The following is an 18,619-nucleotide window of genomic DNA, read 5'->3' on the forward strand; positions in this document are numbered from 1 at the left end:
TATATTTTCATAACAGATAATACTGAAGTTAGCCGTCAGCTGATAATACTGAAGCTGTCAATTTTAAAAATTTTTTTAACAAATTAATTACAATAAAAAAATTTTCACTTTTAATTTTTATTAAATTTCACATGTGGAATTTTTTAATTAAATTTCTTTTGTAATAATTTAATTGTTATAGAATAAAAAAAAATTTTTTAATGTCTGTTAACTTTAGTGTGATTCAAAACAAAGATAAAAAAAAAATCTCAATAATAAAATTTTATTTAAAAGCAGCGACAGTTTGTATCACTTCTCGGCTGTGATTGGTCAGAAAATCCATAACACTGAAGTTAACAGATGTTCAAAATTTTTTTAGAATTTTATAACAATTTAATTATCACGTGCAAATTTTTTTTTATTTTTTTTTTTGTAATATTTTCAATAAAAAAAAATTCTAAAAATTATTAATTTCATCGGAAAATCCACCAATCAGAACAGGATTTTTATAACACTGAAGTTAGCCGTCAGCTGTTAATTTAAAAAATTTTTTAAATAAATTAATTACAATAAAAAAATGCTTCTAAAAATTTTCACGTATAATTTTTATTAATTTTCACATGTGAAACTTTTTAATTTAATTTTTTTTGTAATAATTTAATTGCTACAAAATTTTCAATATCTGTCAACTTCAGTGTCATCATAATTCTCCATTCAGGTCAAAGATTCGCCTAAACCCTACTAGGTGGCGTGACTAAGTAGCCAGAAGCTTGGAAAATTGCTTGGAAACTGGAGACAAGTTCAAGTGCTGTGAGTTTGATCTTAAAAGTATTAAAAGAACTAATAAACTTGTGAATATTATTATTTTTCACTTATTTATAGGTAGTTAATTAACTAAACATCAAAAATCTATTTATTAAAATAACTCCAACGCGGCATTAAAAATATTACGGCTTGCTAACAGGGCGCGTACTGTAGTAGTTACATCAAACCAAACAATCCGAGTGTGTGAAAAAATATTACAGCTGCAATTAGCAATCACCAATTGCAACTAACTCGGCCTACCCTGGATCGTCAACCTCATTGTTATCAACGCTCAGTTTTGCCCTGGTTCTGCGGTAGCATCAGTGGCATCGGTATCGTATCTAGTTCCTGGTGATTACAGTATATTACAGTGACGCTTGCGCGCCATTACTAATTATCTTATTTCTCTTAAACCATACATTCTTTGCTATATATCCTACAGTATATTTAATAATATCCCTTTTCTCGTGACAATACTAAAGTTAGCCGACGTTTTTAATTTTTTCATTTATTCAATTATAAAAAAAAAATATTTTTAAAAAATTGCATGAGTAATTTTTAAAATTTTCTACATGTGAAATTTTTTAAAAATAATTTTTCAATAAATAAATTATTAAAATTTTTAAATGTCGGCTGACTTAATTTTCATTTTCTTGTGTGCTTTTTCCCCAGGCAAAATCAGTGATCAGGTCTTACGGAGGATTCTCAAAAAAATTCAAGACAAGTTTTTAAAATAAATTTACCCGTGGGTGAAAAAAATTTAAGACAATAAATAAATACTGTATTTATCAAAAGGAGCATAAATAATTAACCGGTACGTGGAAAATTTGATGGTTAACAATGAGTGACTACTCAGCGGTAGCTCCGCCTCAGAATTTCAGCCAGAGTTCGGCGTTTGCCGCGGCATTACAACGTGCTAAACAGGTATATGATTTATACGTTTATATATAGTCTATTATTATAAGCTTATATTTAATGCATACTTGGGTATAAATATATATGCCAAATATGTTTTAAGTTTAAATTTATTCACTGAAGAATGACGACCTTTTGCTGGTTGCAAACTTTACGTTTTTATTTTATTAAATTTTTATACTCGGGAATATAGATTCGTAAATATTGAATGCTCACTGGACCTGAATAAATGAATGATAGTATTGATTATAGGAGGCTTTTGTTTATGATTATTTTATTTAATTAATTTACTTTTTTTTTATTTTTTTATTTTAGATTGCTGCTAAAATCAATCCTGGAGGTAGTCAGAACAGTGATAGTGGAATCAAAAGGCCTCTTGAAGACAGCTCAGGTAATTAAAATTTTTTGAGTGATTATTTAATTCAATTAGAATTGATAGAAAATAAAAATTTATTTAGCAGATGTTTTATAATTTTTTTTAACATATAAATTAAATTGTTGGTATAAAATATTTACGAAATAAAATAATTATTCTTTTGCAGGTTTCAATGACGAATTTTCAGAACCAGAGGCAAAAAAATTGGCGCCGGATCCATTAATTGGAATGAGAGGAGGACCCATGGGTGGAATGAGTGACAATGGCGGGAACCGAGGAGGCCCAGTATCGTCACCAACACCAGGCTTGGGAGGTATATGCACTGAAGATATCAGAGTTCCGGACAAAATGGTCGGATTAAGTAAGTTTAGGAATTTTATTGATTAAAAGAAAAATTCCTAATCTTTATTAAAAAACTGATCTACGCGTAATTCTTAATTTTACATAATAATTGCTTTTATTAACAGATTTAGACAAATATTTTGATTGAAGCAAACTTATTAATTATTCCCAGTATAACATTTACTGTCTTTATTAATACATATATATTTTATTTATTTTATTTATTAAAGTAATCACAGTTCAATCAAAATAACTGTACTTAATCCGAGTGAAAGATTTATTATTATTAACATTATTATCTCGGACTGATATTTAAATTAAAAAATGAATAATTGTATATTTATCACTAATTAGAATCACAGTTTATTATATTTTTTTGTATGTTTTATTTTGTTTGTGTTTTTACATACTAACAAGTGATTCTAATTCTCAATATAATATTTTAAATTGGGAAAAAAAAAAAAAAAAAAAAAAAAACACTAATTTCATGAGAATAATAATGTGACATAAATTTTAATTTAAAATAATTTTTTTTATTTTCAGATAAATAATTTAATAATTGTATGTATTTTTTTAGTAATTGGACGAGGTGGTGAACAGATAACGAGGTTGCAAAGTGAAACAGGGTGTAAAATACAAATGGCACCCGAAAGTGGCGGTCTGCCTGAACGTCTTTGTACCCTAACGGGTCCAAGAGAAGCTGTCAAGTAACTTGTTTTCCCTTTTTTTTTTTTTTTTTTTTTTTTTTTTTTTTATTTTCTTGTTTTATTAATGCCGTATTTATTTATTCTTATATATTATTTCATTTTATTATTATTATTTTGTATGCAATGCAATCCCATATGAAATCCCCAAAAACATTCACGACATTGTATTTTCTTATCTGCTTTAGATATATTTATGAAAACGTATATATATATAGATTTAAAAAAAATTAACCATTTATAATTATATAATTACCAAGCAAACTATCCTCCTCGATATTATTTTAAACAAATGTCTACCATGTTTATATTTATATATATTTGTAATATATATATTTATATAATTTAAAACTTGATTGATATCGCACATGCATTTATAGAAATATCAAAATCGTTGACATTTTTTCAGAATTATTGTAGATCCTGGAGCAACCATGGACACTACGTATTTTTTCATTTATCATTTTTATTCCTCATATATATTATTGATCAATTGTAATCATAAGCACATATATATTTTATTTACTGCCCATATTTTTTATTGAAAAAAAAAAAAAATATTTTATTAATTTTTTTTTATTTTTTTTTTTTATTTATTAAAATTAATTAATGTTTAATAGTTTTTATTTTTACCACTAGGGATTTTAAGACAGTGAGAAAATTGTAGGGAGGATAGAATTGTGCATGGGTTTTCTCAAACAAAATCACGACGTCTATTTATTTGTATTTTATTTAAAAAAAAAAAAAAAAAAAAAAAAAGTAATTGCAAAATTATATCAACCACTATTACTACTAGCCTCATTGTTACTATATTTATATGAAAAAATTTATGTAAACTTTTATTTTTGGTATTGATATTTCGAAACATTACAGCCATATGATTGTGCTTTGCAAACAAATATTGTATTATGTGTATTGTATATTGCTTAGTAATAATTAGTTTATTCAAATTAATTTTATCAATTTATTTTGTTGATTTATATGTTTTATTAAGAAAATTTTTTTTTTGTGTTGCAGTCGTGCCAAGGATTTGGTACTGTCGATAGTTAATCAACGGTGTCGCTCCGAAGGAGGCATGGGTGAGATGAATATGCCTAACCCGAATGCAGGAGGTGGAAACGGTGGGGGTGGTGGCAATAACGGAGGTGGAGGAGGTGGTGGACCTATGATAAGTAACAACAGTCACCCGGGAAATTTAGAAATTATGATTCCTGGTCCTAAAGTTGGATTAATTATCGGAAAAGGTGGCGAGACCATTAAACAGCTTCAGGAAAAATCTGGGGCTAAGATGGTTGTCATTCAAGATGGACCTTCTCAAGAACAAGAAAAACCTCTAAGGTTAATATTTATTTTAAAAAATTTTTTTTCCTTTCATAAATATTTATTATTATTATTATTATTATTATTATTAAATAAATAATTAATTTTTTTTTTTTAATTATTATAGAATAACTGGAGATCCACAAAAAGTTGAGTACGCTAAACAATTAGTGTATGAATTAATAGCAGAAAAAGAAATTCAAATGTACAACCGTGGACCGAGAAATAACGACCGTAATAGTTTTTCAAACGACAATGGTTTTAATAACCATGGCCCTTCGTCATCGAATAACGGTGATAATTGCGAAGTATTAGTCCCAAGAGCGGCTGTTGGTGTTGTAATTGGAAAAGGTGGTGATATGATTAAAAAAATTCAGTCCGAAACTGGAGCGCGCGTACAATTCCAGCAGGGAAGAGAGGAAGGTCCAGGTGACCGAAAATGTTTATTGTCTGGAAAACCACAGGCAGTCGAGCAAGCACGTCAACGAATCCAAGAGCTTATTGATAGTGTAACGGTCTGTAATTTAAAAAAAATTTTTTTTTTTAATATTGGAGTCATTGTAAAATAATACTGATGTTAATTTAAATTGCAGAGACGAGATGATAGACCGCCTCAAGGGAGGGGCGGCCCGCGTGGCAACGGGTTCGGCGGAGGTAACAATAATAATGGCGGAGGCGGCGGTCGTCCTAATGAATACGGAGGCTGGGATCGCCGTCAAGGAGGTGGTAACATGCAAGATAAGATAGAAGCTACGTACAATGTACCTTCAACAAAATGCGGAATAATTATTGGCAAAGGTTTTTTTTTTTTTTTTTTTTTTTTTTTTTTAATTTTTTTATTATAATTTATATTGTTTTAGTAATTATTTAATTTATTTGATTCAAGGCGGTGAGACAATTAAACAAATTAATCAGCAAACTGGAGCACACTGTGAACTTGATCGCAGAAATCCAGGAACTGAGACTGAAAAGATTTTCATCATTCGCGGTACTCCGGAGCAAGTTGAACACGCTAAAAGGATATTTAATGAAAAATTAGGCGTGGTATGTAAATTAAAATTATCTATATTGTTAAGAGAATAAGCAATATTTGTGTATTTTTTTATTTTTAATACGAATAATTTTTTTTAGCAAAATGACCCAATGCACGATTTCCAAGGAGGAAATGCAGCATACGCCGGTGCTCAAGGTGCAATAGGCTACAATCCTACATGGAATGCAAGTGCAGGTTATCAGACATGGCCTGCTCAAGCTCAACCAGCTGATCCTGGTATATATAATTTTTTTTTTTTTTTATATTAATTTAAATAATTGTTTGATTAAATAAAATAAAATTTATTTTTTAGCTGCTGCAGCACAACCAGTGCAAATAAACCCTCAAACCGGACAACCAGACTACAGCGCCCAATGGGCAGAATACTACCGTTCTTTGGGTATGCATCGCGAAGCTGAGTTAATTGAACAACAAGCCAAGCAAGGTAAAGGCGATCCATCTCAGCAACAAGCAGCAGTTGCCGCTGTTGCAACTCCTGGTGCTGTAGCTGCTCAGACGGCTCAACAGCAACCGCAAGCGAACCAACAAGCTCAGCAGCAAAGTGCTGCCCAGAATGGTGGCCAGGCAGACTACAGTGCTCAGTGGGCCGAGTACTATCGCAGTATTGGTAAAATGAAGGAAGCTGAGGCTATAGAGGCGCAAATGAAAGCTGGAAAGGTAATAATTTAATTTACTATGATACTGAAATCAGTAGATATTTTTATTTAATTATAATTTATAATTTTCCACAGGGCAATCAAATCCCTCAAGCTCAAATGCAACAGCAAACAATGCAAGCTCAAACCGGAGCTGCAGCCGCTCCACCAACGCCAGCAAACGCTTTTCCACAAGCATACGGAGCCTATCCGGGGATGAATCCTGGCTCAACACCCGGTAATTACTATGCCGCAGGTGCCGGAGCTCCACAGCAGCCGAATCCAGGCCAACAGAATCCGGGATTCCCAGCTGGCTATCAGAATTACTCTTACTCCCAGCCCAATGCTGACAATTAAGAGTCTCTACATTATTATAAAGTAAGTGAATATTTATTTTTTTTTTTAATAACAGCTTTTTAAAATTGCATATAATTAATTGAAAAAAAAATTTTTCTTTTAAAATTATCAAATATGATTTAAAAATTAATTTTTATAATTTATTGTCAATAATTTTATTTATTTAAAATATTAAATATTAAAAAAAAAATGAACTATGCAATTTTTTAAAGCTCAATAAAATTTTAAATTGTAATTAACAATTTTAAACAATCAATCGATTGCTTATCAATGGTGTAACAATATTAATCCGATATTATATATAATTATTCTATTATTATACACATGTATGTATTATTTAAATATATATATATATATATATATATATATATATATATATATATATATATATATATATATATATTTTTTTTTTTTTTAAATATCTGGCGTTGTTATTAAAATTTTCAGGACAAATATTTATAAAATGAAACAAAATAATTTAATATGATATGATATTGAATGCATAATTATGTTTTACACCTTTGACAATTTAAAATATTTAACAAAGAAAAAATGATAATTATCAACTGATAATTTATTGGAATTTGTTAATTATAAAAAACATATTTTATTTTTTCTACAGTAATCATTTCATTTCCCACAGTTTTCAGATAGCTTTCCATTGGGACGCGGTAACCTGCTGTTGTCTTCACATTATATAAAAAAAAATTAATTCATTAAAATAGACTACAAAATATTGAATTGATATAAACTATATCATAATAATAATTATAATAATATTGATAAATAACAATGAATAATTATGGTAATTGACGATCCGAATATTAGCGAAAAGAAGATCATTTAAATTCATAAAAAATATGAAGATATAGTAAAGAACAGTAATACAAGTCCTCCGTCAATTTCTTCTTTCTTTTATTAAAATAATTAATTATTAATAAAAAAAAAAATATATAATCAACGTAGGCTATTATATTTTTAATTGCTAAATCTTATAAATAAAAAATTAATGTGTAAACAAATATAGTCCTTCAGTGTTCTTTTAAAAAAAAAAAAAAAAAAAAAAAAAAAAAAAAAAAAAAATTGTCTCAGATATTTCTTATCATGAAAATTTTTACTGTACTGTAATATAAAAAAAATAATTTTGAGGATAACAATTACAATAGTAGAAGGTATGTATTGGTAGGTGAGCAGCAGAGTTTTAGGATATTGTACTACGAATGCTTATAAAATAAAAAAAAAATTATGGAAATTAATAATTGGGTAAAATTAAGTTTATAAGAAAAATATGTATTGTTAGGTCTCGTGTCTGATGCAGCAGCCTCGTGTGCTTTAAGGGGCACACCTAGTGTGAAGGTTTTACTTTTAAAAATAAAATAGTAAAATTTTAAATCGATGTCTTAAATAATTTTCGAGTTATAGAAAAAATTAATACAAAACTAGGCGTGTCCCTTAATAATAATAATTATTATTATTAATTACAATGATATCATTGTCTTTCTAATTATTTTGGCTTTTTCATATTGTCATTAATGGTATCAATTATTAATTAATTGATAATCTTGTATTAATCAACCAATATCACTAGTTGAGAAAATTTTGTGTACACTTTTACTGATAATTAATACCCATTTTGCCTTTTTATATTTTATATATTATATAATTATTAGTCATTTAATTTTTGTTAATCTTTATTTTAATTAATGTAATTTAGGTTGACATTGTACTCCATTAGTTTCATTTTTAGATGCGGAAAGCAGCTGTCTAGAGCCTAGAGCCTGTCCGACAATCGAATGTTATAAATTTTTTTATATTATACATTTTTACCGATTTATATAAACATAGGCTTGACATTTTTGCTTAGCAATTGCAATGCATTTATTATTTATCATTATATATTGTTTTATCTTCGTTTATTAATTACTCACTGTCAAATGATACTTGTATAAATGTCAATGCGTTCTTCAGGAAATAGGAGAGGTGTAAATAGAAGACGTTTATCGTAATACCAGTAATCGATGGACGTCCTGTTTGTCAACACATTTATCATACGATATTTCCGTATCATTGATTTTTTATGTCTTATTATATTTATATTGATTTTTATTTTACACGTTAGGCTTACGAGGTTTGTTGTTTTTTTATCTTTATTGATAGTGAAGAATTTTTTTTGTAAATTGGTAAAAAAATCAGTTATTAACACTTGCAATTTTATTTTAATTAAGAAAAACAAAATAATTCTAATAAATTAATAAATATTATTTTTGAATTATTAATTTTTAAAAAATGTAATTTTTTTAATTAAAATAAAATTGCCAGTGTCGATAACTGGGTCTTTTATCTTATTATATTTTAGTAATTTTTTGGAAGAGTTGAAAAAAAAATTTTTTTTTTTAATTTTATTCATTATTTTTTTTTTTTTTTTTGGTAATTATTTACAAATAGTCTACTTTATTTTTGGCCATAACTAGGTCAAAAATTAACATTTTCAAATTTTTTCTTGATTCTGCTTTGTAATAATTTTTTTTTTTTTTTTTCAAAAAAAAAAAATATGTCAACAAAATCAAATAAAAATTTGGTTAAAAAAAAAAGAAAATAAAAATGATTGGCCCCACTTGTAAATATTTACTTTTTTTTTCTTTCAAAAAATGGAAAAAAAAAAAAATTTATATAAATTTCTTCAAAAAATTTTTTTGAAGAAATATACAAGCTTAAATGACAAACCTCGTTGAAAAAAAATATTGTAATAAATCATAAAGTGTATTAATGATAAATATTCAAAAGTGCTTACAAAAGAAAAAAAAAAGAAAAAGTTAACAATTAACTAAAAATAATTTCAATGAAGAATCGGATAAATAAAATTGGAGGTCAACAATTCACCAACAAACTCACCAGAAGTAGTAACAAAAACACTAAAGATAATTAATTATAAATGGTAATTAATTTAATAAATATAAATAACTAAAAGGTATATATAATCAAACTAATTAAAGTTATATATTATATTATGACCATTACTTCTTTGAACACAAGTTGCTATTCTTCCTTTTGATGTTTAAAATAAGGTTTTACGCTAATAATTAGTCTTCTGATTGTTATTTTTTAAATTATCGACCAAATAATTATACCGTAATATATTATTTAGTGAATGAATTTATTTTCATTAGATAAAAACCACATTAATGTCTCAGCCACATTTTTTTTTTTATAAATAATAGCACTCTATTTATTTTTTAGACTTGACGCACCATCTTATTTTATTAAAATTGTAGTCAATTTTGCTATTTATGATATATTTTTTCCTATTAATTAATTAATTAATATATATATATATATTAACTGTTAATTATGTTTCATAAAAATAATTTACCAAACTAATTTATCATATTAATTATTCATAAATTTATTGAATCTATCGTTTCAGGATTTAAATCAGCGTCTTCACGGCAGCGGTCAAAAGAAGAAATAAATTTATAAATTTTTTTTTTTTATCTTAATCAAATTGTGAATGTATCTTTAATTAATTAAGACCTTGTATTATACAATTAGTAAGTTTGTGTGTTCGAATTTTTAAAAAATGGTGAACAAAAAAATTAAATTTATTATTTATCCCGTCTTTTAACTTTTTCTACTTGTCACAAAAAAAAAATAATTAAAAAAAAAAATTACAGTGCATTTTTACGGTGATGATTGGTTGTTTATAAATGTTATTATAAATACTCAAAATAATAATAATAATTAAAACTTAGAATTACTGAAATGTTTATAAAAAAATTTATTAATTTTTTTTTAAACAATTTTTTATTGATTTATAATTTTATCATTTTACAATATAATAAATAAAAATTGATAATTAATATAACACATATTTCTTTGGGTACGATTGCATGGATTATTTATCACGCTAGACACCAAACTATTTAATTATAAATATAAAATACTTTTTTTTTTTTTTTTTTTTTTTTTTAATTCTTTTGCATTAATTTGTTAATCGATTGTAATTTAATTAATATTTTATTTTAACAATTTAATTAAAAGTTAACAATTTATTAATGATAAAAATTGTTGAAATTTTTTCGATAAAAATTTCAAGACAATATTTTTTGATTTAATTAATTTAATAAATTAATACGACTTTTTAGTTTAGACGCTGTATATTTAATAATATTAATAATTTTTCTAATAAAAAATTACTGCATTAAAATAATGAAAAAAAAAAAAAAAAATGGACAATTAAAAATTTCAATAAATTAAAAATGCAATTTTTTAAAAATAATTTTTCGGAACAAATTTTTATCTTTAATAATTTATTTTATTTAAAAATTATTTTTAAAAAAATTACTAAAATATAATACAGCGTCTAGACTATTTTGTAAATTAAAATTTCAAGTTGAGCAAAAAAAAAAATTTTTTTTCAAGCGATTTAATTTAACATCTGCTTTAAAAGCGAATTTAATAATTTTTTTAAAAAATAATTATTTAATTAAAACTCTAATTGGATTATTTTTCCTACTTTTATCGTAAAAAATTCAATTGCTAGTGACAATTATTAAATTTTTTACACTTTTAATTACGCGCCTTATAATTAATCTCAATACTGTTCAGTAAAAAGAAATTAAATAGTTAAATGTGCGTTAAATTGACATTAATGTGCAATTAATCGATTTTATCAAATAATATTTTATTGCTCGATAGTTTTTTTTTTTTTTTTTTTTTTTTTTTAAAACCCTTTAATGATTAAATTAATGATACGAAAAAAAATTAAATAATAATAATAAGTATTACAACTATCATAGATTTTGACAGTATAATAAAAATTGATGTAATTGATAATAGATGTGTAATTTAATACTGTCGCATTGCGGCTGAAAAATAGAGCCGCGACATTCAGAACCTAAGCAATTATTAAACATCAATAAACGTGAATGGTGAATAAAAAACCGATTAATAAACAAAGCTTCGTTGCACAATTATAAAGTTTACAGTAGATTTTAAAAAGACAATTAGAACAATTCCTCAAGCTATTGATCAAGAATAATTGTTTAAATAATCAGCGGATTTACCTAGCGGACGCGTAATAACTTAAGTACATTATTATTATCATTATTACTTTAATAATAATTATAATAATATAAACAGTTATTAAAATTCTGGGGGTGGACCGTACATATTATTGAGTTGTTGCGTGCATCGTATAAATGTTGCACGCCGTGACAATTCACGTATTTTAGAAGCACCGACGTATGTACATGCTGATCTCAGTCCACCGAGGATGTCTAGTACGGTTGTTTCTACAGCTCCTCGATAAGGCACCTCGACAGTCTTACCTTCCGATGATCTGCAATAATTAAGAGAATAAAATAATAAAAAAACTCTTTTATAGCACTGCGTGTCCTAAATTCGTATTTAGGACACGCTCAACTGTTGACTTAAATAAACAATTATGAAACGAGCTGAGAAGAATTTTTTAGGCTACGGGCTCATATTTACGATCAATCCATACATTTCTGCTCTAAAAATTTGACTTTCACCGCAGAAAAAAACGAAAAAATGTATCTAAAAACATTCAAAGCTCCGAAAAAATAGAAAATAATAAATAATTAATAATTAAAATTACATCTTTTTGTCGGTTATGATTCAGTCTGAAGTATGCTGAAACCTCAATTGATGATTCGCAAATGTTTTTTATTATCGATTTCGCTCAGTTGTAAACATTATTCTGGTGTGAAATATTTGCTAAACGTTATTTAATTTAACAAGAATCCTATTCCGTAATAAATATGGACAGTGATTACAGTGATTTAGACGATGATTATAATGATTTTGTTCCTGACGAGATAAAAGAAAAGGCGAAGAATATAGCTTTGCAATCAATGCCAACAAAATCTAAACGAATGTATGTAGCAGCTTATAATGCTTTTAAAGCATGGCGTAAAGAAAATGTTAAATCAAATTCTTTTGCTGAAGATGTGATTTTAGTCTATTTTGATAATCTTTCTCAAAAATATGCCCCTCCCAGTTTATGGGCTTTTCATTCGATGTTGAAAACTACTATCAAAGCATTTGATGACGTTGATATTGGTAATTACAAAAAGTAACGTTTTTTTGAAGAAACAAATGAGTAAATATGTTGCTAAAAATCTGAAGTATTTACAAAAGAAAATATCCAAAAATTTTTAAATGAAGCCCCTGATAATAAATATCTTGCTACAAAGGTAATTAAATATTTATTGATTTTTTGAGTATGAAAATGTCTATATAGTCTAAATATTTGTTTATTTTATTCTTACTGTTGCAGGTTTGTTTAATATTTGGAATTTCTGGTGCTTTAAGAAGAAGTGAATTCATGAACATGAAACTGGAAGATGTCAAAAAATTGATGAGAACACTTTATTTATTAAAGTTCCGATTACAAAAATAATCAGCCAAGATCATTTACCATTGATGGTAAATATTATGACTACGCAAAAGAATACATGGATGCTAGGCCCAAAACCTGTAAAACAGATCGATTTTTTTGAATTACCAAAATGGTCGATGTACTTGTCAGCCCATAGGAATTAACAAGTTTGGTTCAATGCCTAGAACCATTGCTGAATTTTTAAAATTAGAGAATGCCAATAAATACACTGGACATAGTTTCCGTCGAACATCTGCCACATTATTAGCTGATGCTGGAGGTGATATGACAGTGATGAAGAGACATGGTGGTTGGAAGTCATCAACAGTAGTTGAAGGTTATATTGCCGATTCCGTTAACAACAAAAAACGTACTCATTCTATGATCACCGATGGAATTGTTTTGGATAAAAAAACAAATACTGTTGAATCCACTCCTCGATCTACTAAACCATCTCCTGTAGTTACAAACAGTACCGTTTTAAATAAATCAACCAGTTTAGACGTTTCGACGAAAAAAATTTGACAAAAATTACAAATGTTTTATCAGTATTAAATGAAAAATTAATTGAAACAGCAGTCTCAATGTCCAAACCCGAAAATAGTGTTTTATCAAACTTTGGCCAACCGTGTTCACCAGCATCAAATGTAGTTGAAGTTGATACATCACACCATCAAAAAAAATTTAAATCTATTTCGCAAGAAAATACTGTTGCGAAAAAGAAAAATTCAACTTCTCAATTCAACGATTGTGGAACTCCTGATTTATTTATCAGTTCTACAGTATTTTATGATCAAGATTTAGGTTTATGCGTGAAAAAATTTTAAGAGTCTCAATATAAGGTATTCCAAAACTGCCATTTCACCATTGAAGTTCAATCCGAAGAAAAATAAATATTCGTTGATTTTACATTTTATGATTTTAATAATAAATAGAAATAAGTGGAAATAAACATTTTAAAAATCGTTAAAAAAATAATAAAAAAAACTAATAATTAAATGAAAAAATTATTAAGTATATTTTTATTTTTTTTGTTAATCATTTCAAATTTTTTTTTTTAATTGACAAGTGGGAATTTTATAAAATAAAAAATGCAATTTCTTATGAATAAATTTTTGGAGCAAATTTTTTGGTTAAAGAAAATTAAAAAATTATAAAGTGACAGCTAAATTTATTGTTATTTAATTTTATATATTGAGTGTTTTAATGTGTGGATTAATTTTTTTTTAATTACTATTAATCACTTTGGATTTAAAATTTGATATATATTTATTTCTTTTTTTTTAACTTTTTATTCGTTTTTTAGGACTGGGGGCTCCGCCCCCCAACCCCCCGCCGGGGCTTCGCCCCTGGACCCCACCGGGGCTCTGCCCCTGGACCCCGATTTTGGGTCTACATATATCGCTACATTTGTAATAATGATAGTGCGTGCCACTCGTGTAACGTTGTCGATTACCACAATATACTATCATACTATTTTTAAGCAATTATTTACTTTAACATTCTAGATTTTATTTATGCACGATATACTATTTTTGTTTTTGCTTAATTAATTTTTATATTTAAATTTAAATAATACTGAAGACGAATTTAGGACACTGGTGCTACAAAATAGTGTAAGATACTCGTAGCTTAAATGAGCGATCATTCACGGCGTGTTAGCGCACTCGCTTCGCTCGTGCGCCAACTTCACGCCGTGTCATAATCGCTCATTTAAGCAACTCGTATCTTAATGTACTATTTTGTTTAAATTTAAATTAAATTTTTTTTTTTAAATTTAAATTTAAATTTAATTAATTAAAAAAATTTTATTACATAAACACACCCGGCAAAATTTTCCTTCTTTTAATTATGTAGATAATAAATATAAAATTACCTGTATTCAGCTATACCACCGGCATGTTTATCCATAGCAGTATTGGAAGACATCCCATAGAAAAGTTTTACTTTTCTACCATTTCGTTCAGTAACACTACCACCGCATTCATCATGACCCGCAAACATACCTCCAGCCATAACAAAATCAGCACCAGCTCCAAATGCTTTAGCTAAGTCACCTGGACATGTACAACCACCGTCCTTTAAAATAAAGATAAATAAATCGCTTCAATTATAACTTTAATAATTTTAAATTACTTATTTTAATAATAAAAAATAAAAAAAAAAAATTATAAATTATTTTAATAAAAAAAAATTATAACTTATTTTAATAATAAAAAATATAAAAAAAATTCTTACAGAAATAATATGGCCCTTAAGCCCATGAGCAGCATCAGCACATTCAATAACAGCAGACAATTGCGGATATCCAACTCCCGTTTTCATCCTAGTGGTACAAACGGAGCCAGGACCAATTCCAACTTTAATTATGTCGGCGCCAGAGAGTATTAATTCTTCAACCATTTCTCCAGTTACGACATTTCCTGCCTAATAAAAAATACATAAATTTATACAAAAACCTAATGATAAGAAACGGCTCGTGACTCATCACCGAGACGTTATTAATTTTATTCTTTTTAAGTTATTTGATCGATAACAATTTGATGCACAGAGTACTAGCTGGCACTGGTATTATACACAGCTCAAGCCAGTTAAATTTGTTTATTTATTTGAAATATCAATTGCACTTACGATAATCGTATGACTCGGAAACTCAGCCCGGACTTTTCTTACATACTCGACAAAGTGTTGGGAGTATCCATTAGCCACGTCCAGGCAGATAAATTCAATATCAAGCACAGCTCCAATAACATTTTTTAATCGATCAAAGTCATTGTCGCTGGTACCTGAGCTCACAGCCATATGCTTCAAGCAATCTTGATTTTTTGATGCAAATTCTTTCCATTCTTCAGCAGTATAATATTTGTGCATTGCTGTGAAAATTCCATGCTGGAAAAAAAATATTTATTAAGTCTTCTTTTTTTTTTTTTAATAAACAAAAAGGTAAAAAAAAGCCCCAATTATTGACAGGAGTCTAAATATTGACACCCTAAATTATTTTCAAGTATATTTAATTATCTGTAATAAGAATAACTATCATAAAAATTTTTATTAAATTCTGATTAATTAAAAAATTGAAAAAACTTGCTGTCAGTTCAAAATATTAAATATTAATTATTAAAAAAAAATAAAATTAGCACCATATTGATATTTGATTGCTTAAAAAAAATTAAATCATAACTTTGTCTCTTACAGTGTCAATAATTCAGGCTTTTACCTTAGTTGTAAAAAAAATTATTAAAAAAAAAAAATTTTTTTTTTAATAATTTTTGATAATAAATTAATGATGATAATTTTTAATTAATTCTAAAATTTTTTAGTCTTAAGGCTTATTTTATCTTATCATTGAATCATTAAAAAATACTTATAATAATGATTCTTTAAGCCATGACACTAATAATTTAAATTTTTCAATAAATAAAAAAATAAAAAAACATTTTCAATAGACCACTAAATCTAATAAAAATTATGTCATCAATAGTCTATAATTAATATTAAGTTAGCCGACATTTAAAAATTAAAAAAATTTTTTTTTTATTGAAAAAATTAATACAAAAAATATGATATTTAAGTTAGCTGTCATTTGACAGATTTTTAATTTTATTTAACAAAAAAATTTGTTTGGAAAATTTATTTTAAAAAAATTGCATTTTTAATTTATTAAAATTTCTAAATACCCATTTTTTTAATGCAGCAATTTATTTATTAGAAAAATTATTAAATATCGTCTAAATTAATTTATGATACTGAAGTTAACCAACTTTTTTAATTTTTTGATTTTTTTTTTTTTTTTTTTTTTTTTTAATAATTAAATTAGAACAAAAAAATATTTTTTAAAAATTGCAGTTATCATTTTTAAAGTTTTTAACAAATGACAATTTTTTTTTTTTTTTTTTTTTTTTGCAGTCAATTTTTCAATAAAAAAATTTTTTTTAATTTTCATAATTTTCATCTAACTTAAATGTAATTTTAATTATAATAAAAAAAAAAATCCAAGTACCTTAGCCAAAGCTTTAGCCATTTCAAATGTACCAACAGTATCCATATTCGAGGCCATCACAGGTATACCCTTGTATGTACGTTTCGAATTACGAAACGTCATTTCACGAAAGAGGTCCACCTAAAAAAGCACATCCATCATACACTTTTACAATTTTTTTTTTTTTTTTTTTTTTTTTTTATCTAACATGTTTCATAATTCCTCCATTCAATCTTTACTAAAAAAAGTCTGACACAATAATTACCGCTGGATATTTATAAAATAGTTCTAAATATATATAAATATATAAATATATAAATATAAGTGTGAAGAAAATATTTTATTTACGAAAGCCAGAATTAATATCGATTTGAATTATTTTGACAGCACTGTCGTAAATATAAACATTTAATAAAACTCGAGTGGAATAAAAATCAATAAAATAAAAAGAATAATAAATGTTACCTCTGATCTACTCCTCAAAGTGCTCCTCTTGGGTCTTAACAACACATCTTTGAAGTCTAGCTTGATGTCATTGATGATATTCGGCATTGTGTTATTATTAAGATGAATGCGAATAAGATACGGCAACTGCGAATGCTTTCAGCGGACTAAGTTGACAAGAGTTGGTTATTGCTGTCAAGACCGTCAGCTCAAGTACCGTCAAGAATGTACAAGGTCTAGGTTGCCTTGAGAAGAACGAAAACTCACCAAGACCGATACCAAAGACTTCTCGGTTCACTCCGACCTCCGACTCTCTACCTCTTCCTCAGCTCTGGCTCTCTTTGCTACGTTACTCCGTTGCTCCGCTGTTTACGAACCTAGTATATATATACACTTAATTTCTTATCGTGTGCGATGATTATTATGTGTGTGATTGCCAGTTGTTATACTTACGTGAGTTACGAGTGCGGGAAGTCGGTCGGACAGATTGTCGTGACATGACAGCAGGAAATATAGAAGTGCTGGTAGATATTTGTACTTTTTGTTGGTAAGATCGCTAAGACAACAATTATATAGACTAAAATCTATAAAAATCAAGTTTTAAAAATTTTAAGAATTTTTTTTTTTATTAAAAGAATTATTACAAAAAAATTTTATCACACTGAAGTTAGCCGTCAGCTGTTAATTTTTAAAAATTTTAATAACAAATCAATTACAATAAAAAAATGCTTCTAAAAATTTTCACTTGTAATTTTTATTAATTTTCTCATGTGAAACTTTTTAATTAATTTTTTATTTAATAATTGCATTATTACAAAATTTTAAAATAATTTTTAATGTCTGCCAACTTCAGTGTCATAAAAATTTTCAGTTGTAAAAAATGTGAAAAACTGTAAGTGCAATTTTTTAAAAATATTTTTTAGTTCTAATTTAATAAATTTAAAATAATCAAAAAATTATTTTAAAAAAATTAAATTTCTAACCTTTGAAATTTTTTAAATTAAAAATTTTTTTTGCTACAATTTATTTGTGAAAAAAATTTTTTTTTAATTATCAAACATCTGTTAAAATGATACTGAAGTCAGCTGTCAATTTTCTTAATTTTTATAATAAATCAACAACAATAATAAAAATTTCCTCTAATTGTTTTTTTTTTTTTTTTTTTTTTTTTTTTTAATTATCACATGTGAAATATTTCTAAAATTTTTTTCACAATAATTTTATTGCTATTAAATTATAAAAAATTTTTTTTACTGTTTTCATTAATTAAATTAGAACATTACTGAAGCCAGCTGACAACTGTCAATTTT

General features: G+C 26.3%; 2 protein-coding genes across 10 annotated transcripts; one reads left to right on the plus strand and one right to left on the minus strand.

Moving 5' to 3' along the window:
• Positions 1–717: 717 nt before the first annotated feature.
• Positions 718–11,273, plus strand: Psi (P-element somatic inhibitor). 9 transcript variants are annotated; one of them, XM_074252434.1, is made up of 14 exons: positions 735–789; positions 862–1,115; positions 1,456–1,707; positions 2,014–2,089; positions 2,241–2,435; positions 2,994–3,123; positions 4,138–4,458; positions 4,568–4,955; positions 5,034–5,238; positions 5,327–5,484; positions 5,572–5,710; positions 5,787–6,151; positions 6,226–6,507; positions 7,130–8,105. In XM_074252434.1, the coding sequence occupies exons 3-13, from the start codon at positions 1,624–1,626 to the stop codon at positions 6,484–6,486; spliced, it is 2,322 nt and encodes a 773-aa protein (XP_074108535.1). In that variant the 5' UTR covers positions 735–789; positions 862–1,115; positions 1,456–1,623; the 3' UTR covers positions 6,487–6,507; positions 7,130–8,105. The 9 variants fall into 9 exon arrangements, with proteins under 9 accessions (XP_074108563.1, XP_074108535.1, XP_074108550.1 ...); XM_074252446.1 differs by lacking the exon at positions 735–789 and adding an exon at positions 843–861 and having other exon boundaries at positions 944–1,115; XM_074252462.1 differs by lacking the exon at positions 862–1,115 and having other exon boundaries at positions 718–789.
• Positions 10,269–17,916, minus strand: LOC141533546 (GMP reductase 1). Its single transcript, XM_074252478.1, has 7 exons — positions 17,763–17,916; positions 17,331–17,686; positions 16,887–17,006; positions 15,518–15,775; positions 15,125–15,313; positions 14,763–14,965; positions 10,269–11,824 (listed from the first exon to the last, which is right to left on the minus strand). Exons 2-7 carry the CDS (start codon positions 17,415–17,417, stop codon positions 11,629–11,631), a joined length of 1,053 nt encoding a protein of 350 aa, XP_074108579.1. The 5' UTR covers positions 17,418–17,686; positions 17,763–17,916; the 3' UTR covers positions 10,269–11,628.
• Between the last annotated feature and the right edge of the window lie 703 nt (positions 17,917–18,619).

Source organism: Cotesia typhae, unplaced genomic scaffold, assembly GCF_013202065.1.
Source record: "Cotesia typhae breed Kobodo isofemale line unplaced genomic scaffold, CoteBio_Ctyphae contig_123, whole genome shotgun sequence".
NCBI classification, from domain to species: domain Eukaryota; kingdom Metazoa; phylum Arthropoda; class Insecta; order Hymenoptera; family Braconidae; genus Cotesia; species Cotesia typhae.

Excerpts from the sequence above, each read along its gene's own strand:
- Psi (XM_074252462.1), top strand. The coding sequence starts at position 1,624 with ATGAGTGACTACTCAGCGGTAGCTCCGCCTCAGAATTTCAGCCAGAGT. Across the intron at positions 5,711-5,786 it reads AGCTCAACCAGCTGATCCTG|CTGCTGCAGCACAACCAGTG; the intron begins GTATATATAATT and ends TTTATTTTTTAG. Across the intron at positions 6,152-6,225 it reads CGCAAATGAAAGCTGGAAAG|GGCAATCAAATCCCTCAAGC; the intron begins GTAATAATTTAA and ends AATTTTCCACAG.
- LOC141533546 (XM_074252478.1), bottom strand. The coding sequence starts at position 17,417 with ATGCCGAATATCATCAATGACATCAAGCTAGACTTCAAAGATGTGTTG. Across the intron at positions 17,007-17,330 it reads CTTTGAGGAGTAGATCAGAG|GTGGACCTCTTTCGTGAAAT; the intron begins GTAACATTTATT and ends GTGCTTTTTTAG. Across the intron at positions 11,825-14,762 it reads GGTGGTATAGCTGAATACAG|ATCATCGGAAGGTAAGACTG; the intron begins GTAATTTTATAT and ends TAATTATTGCAG.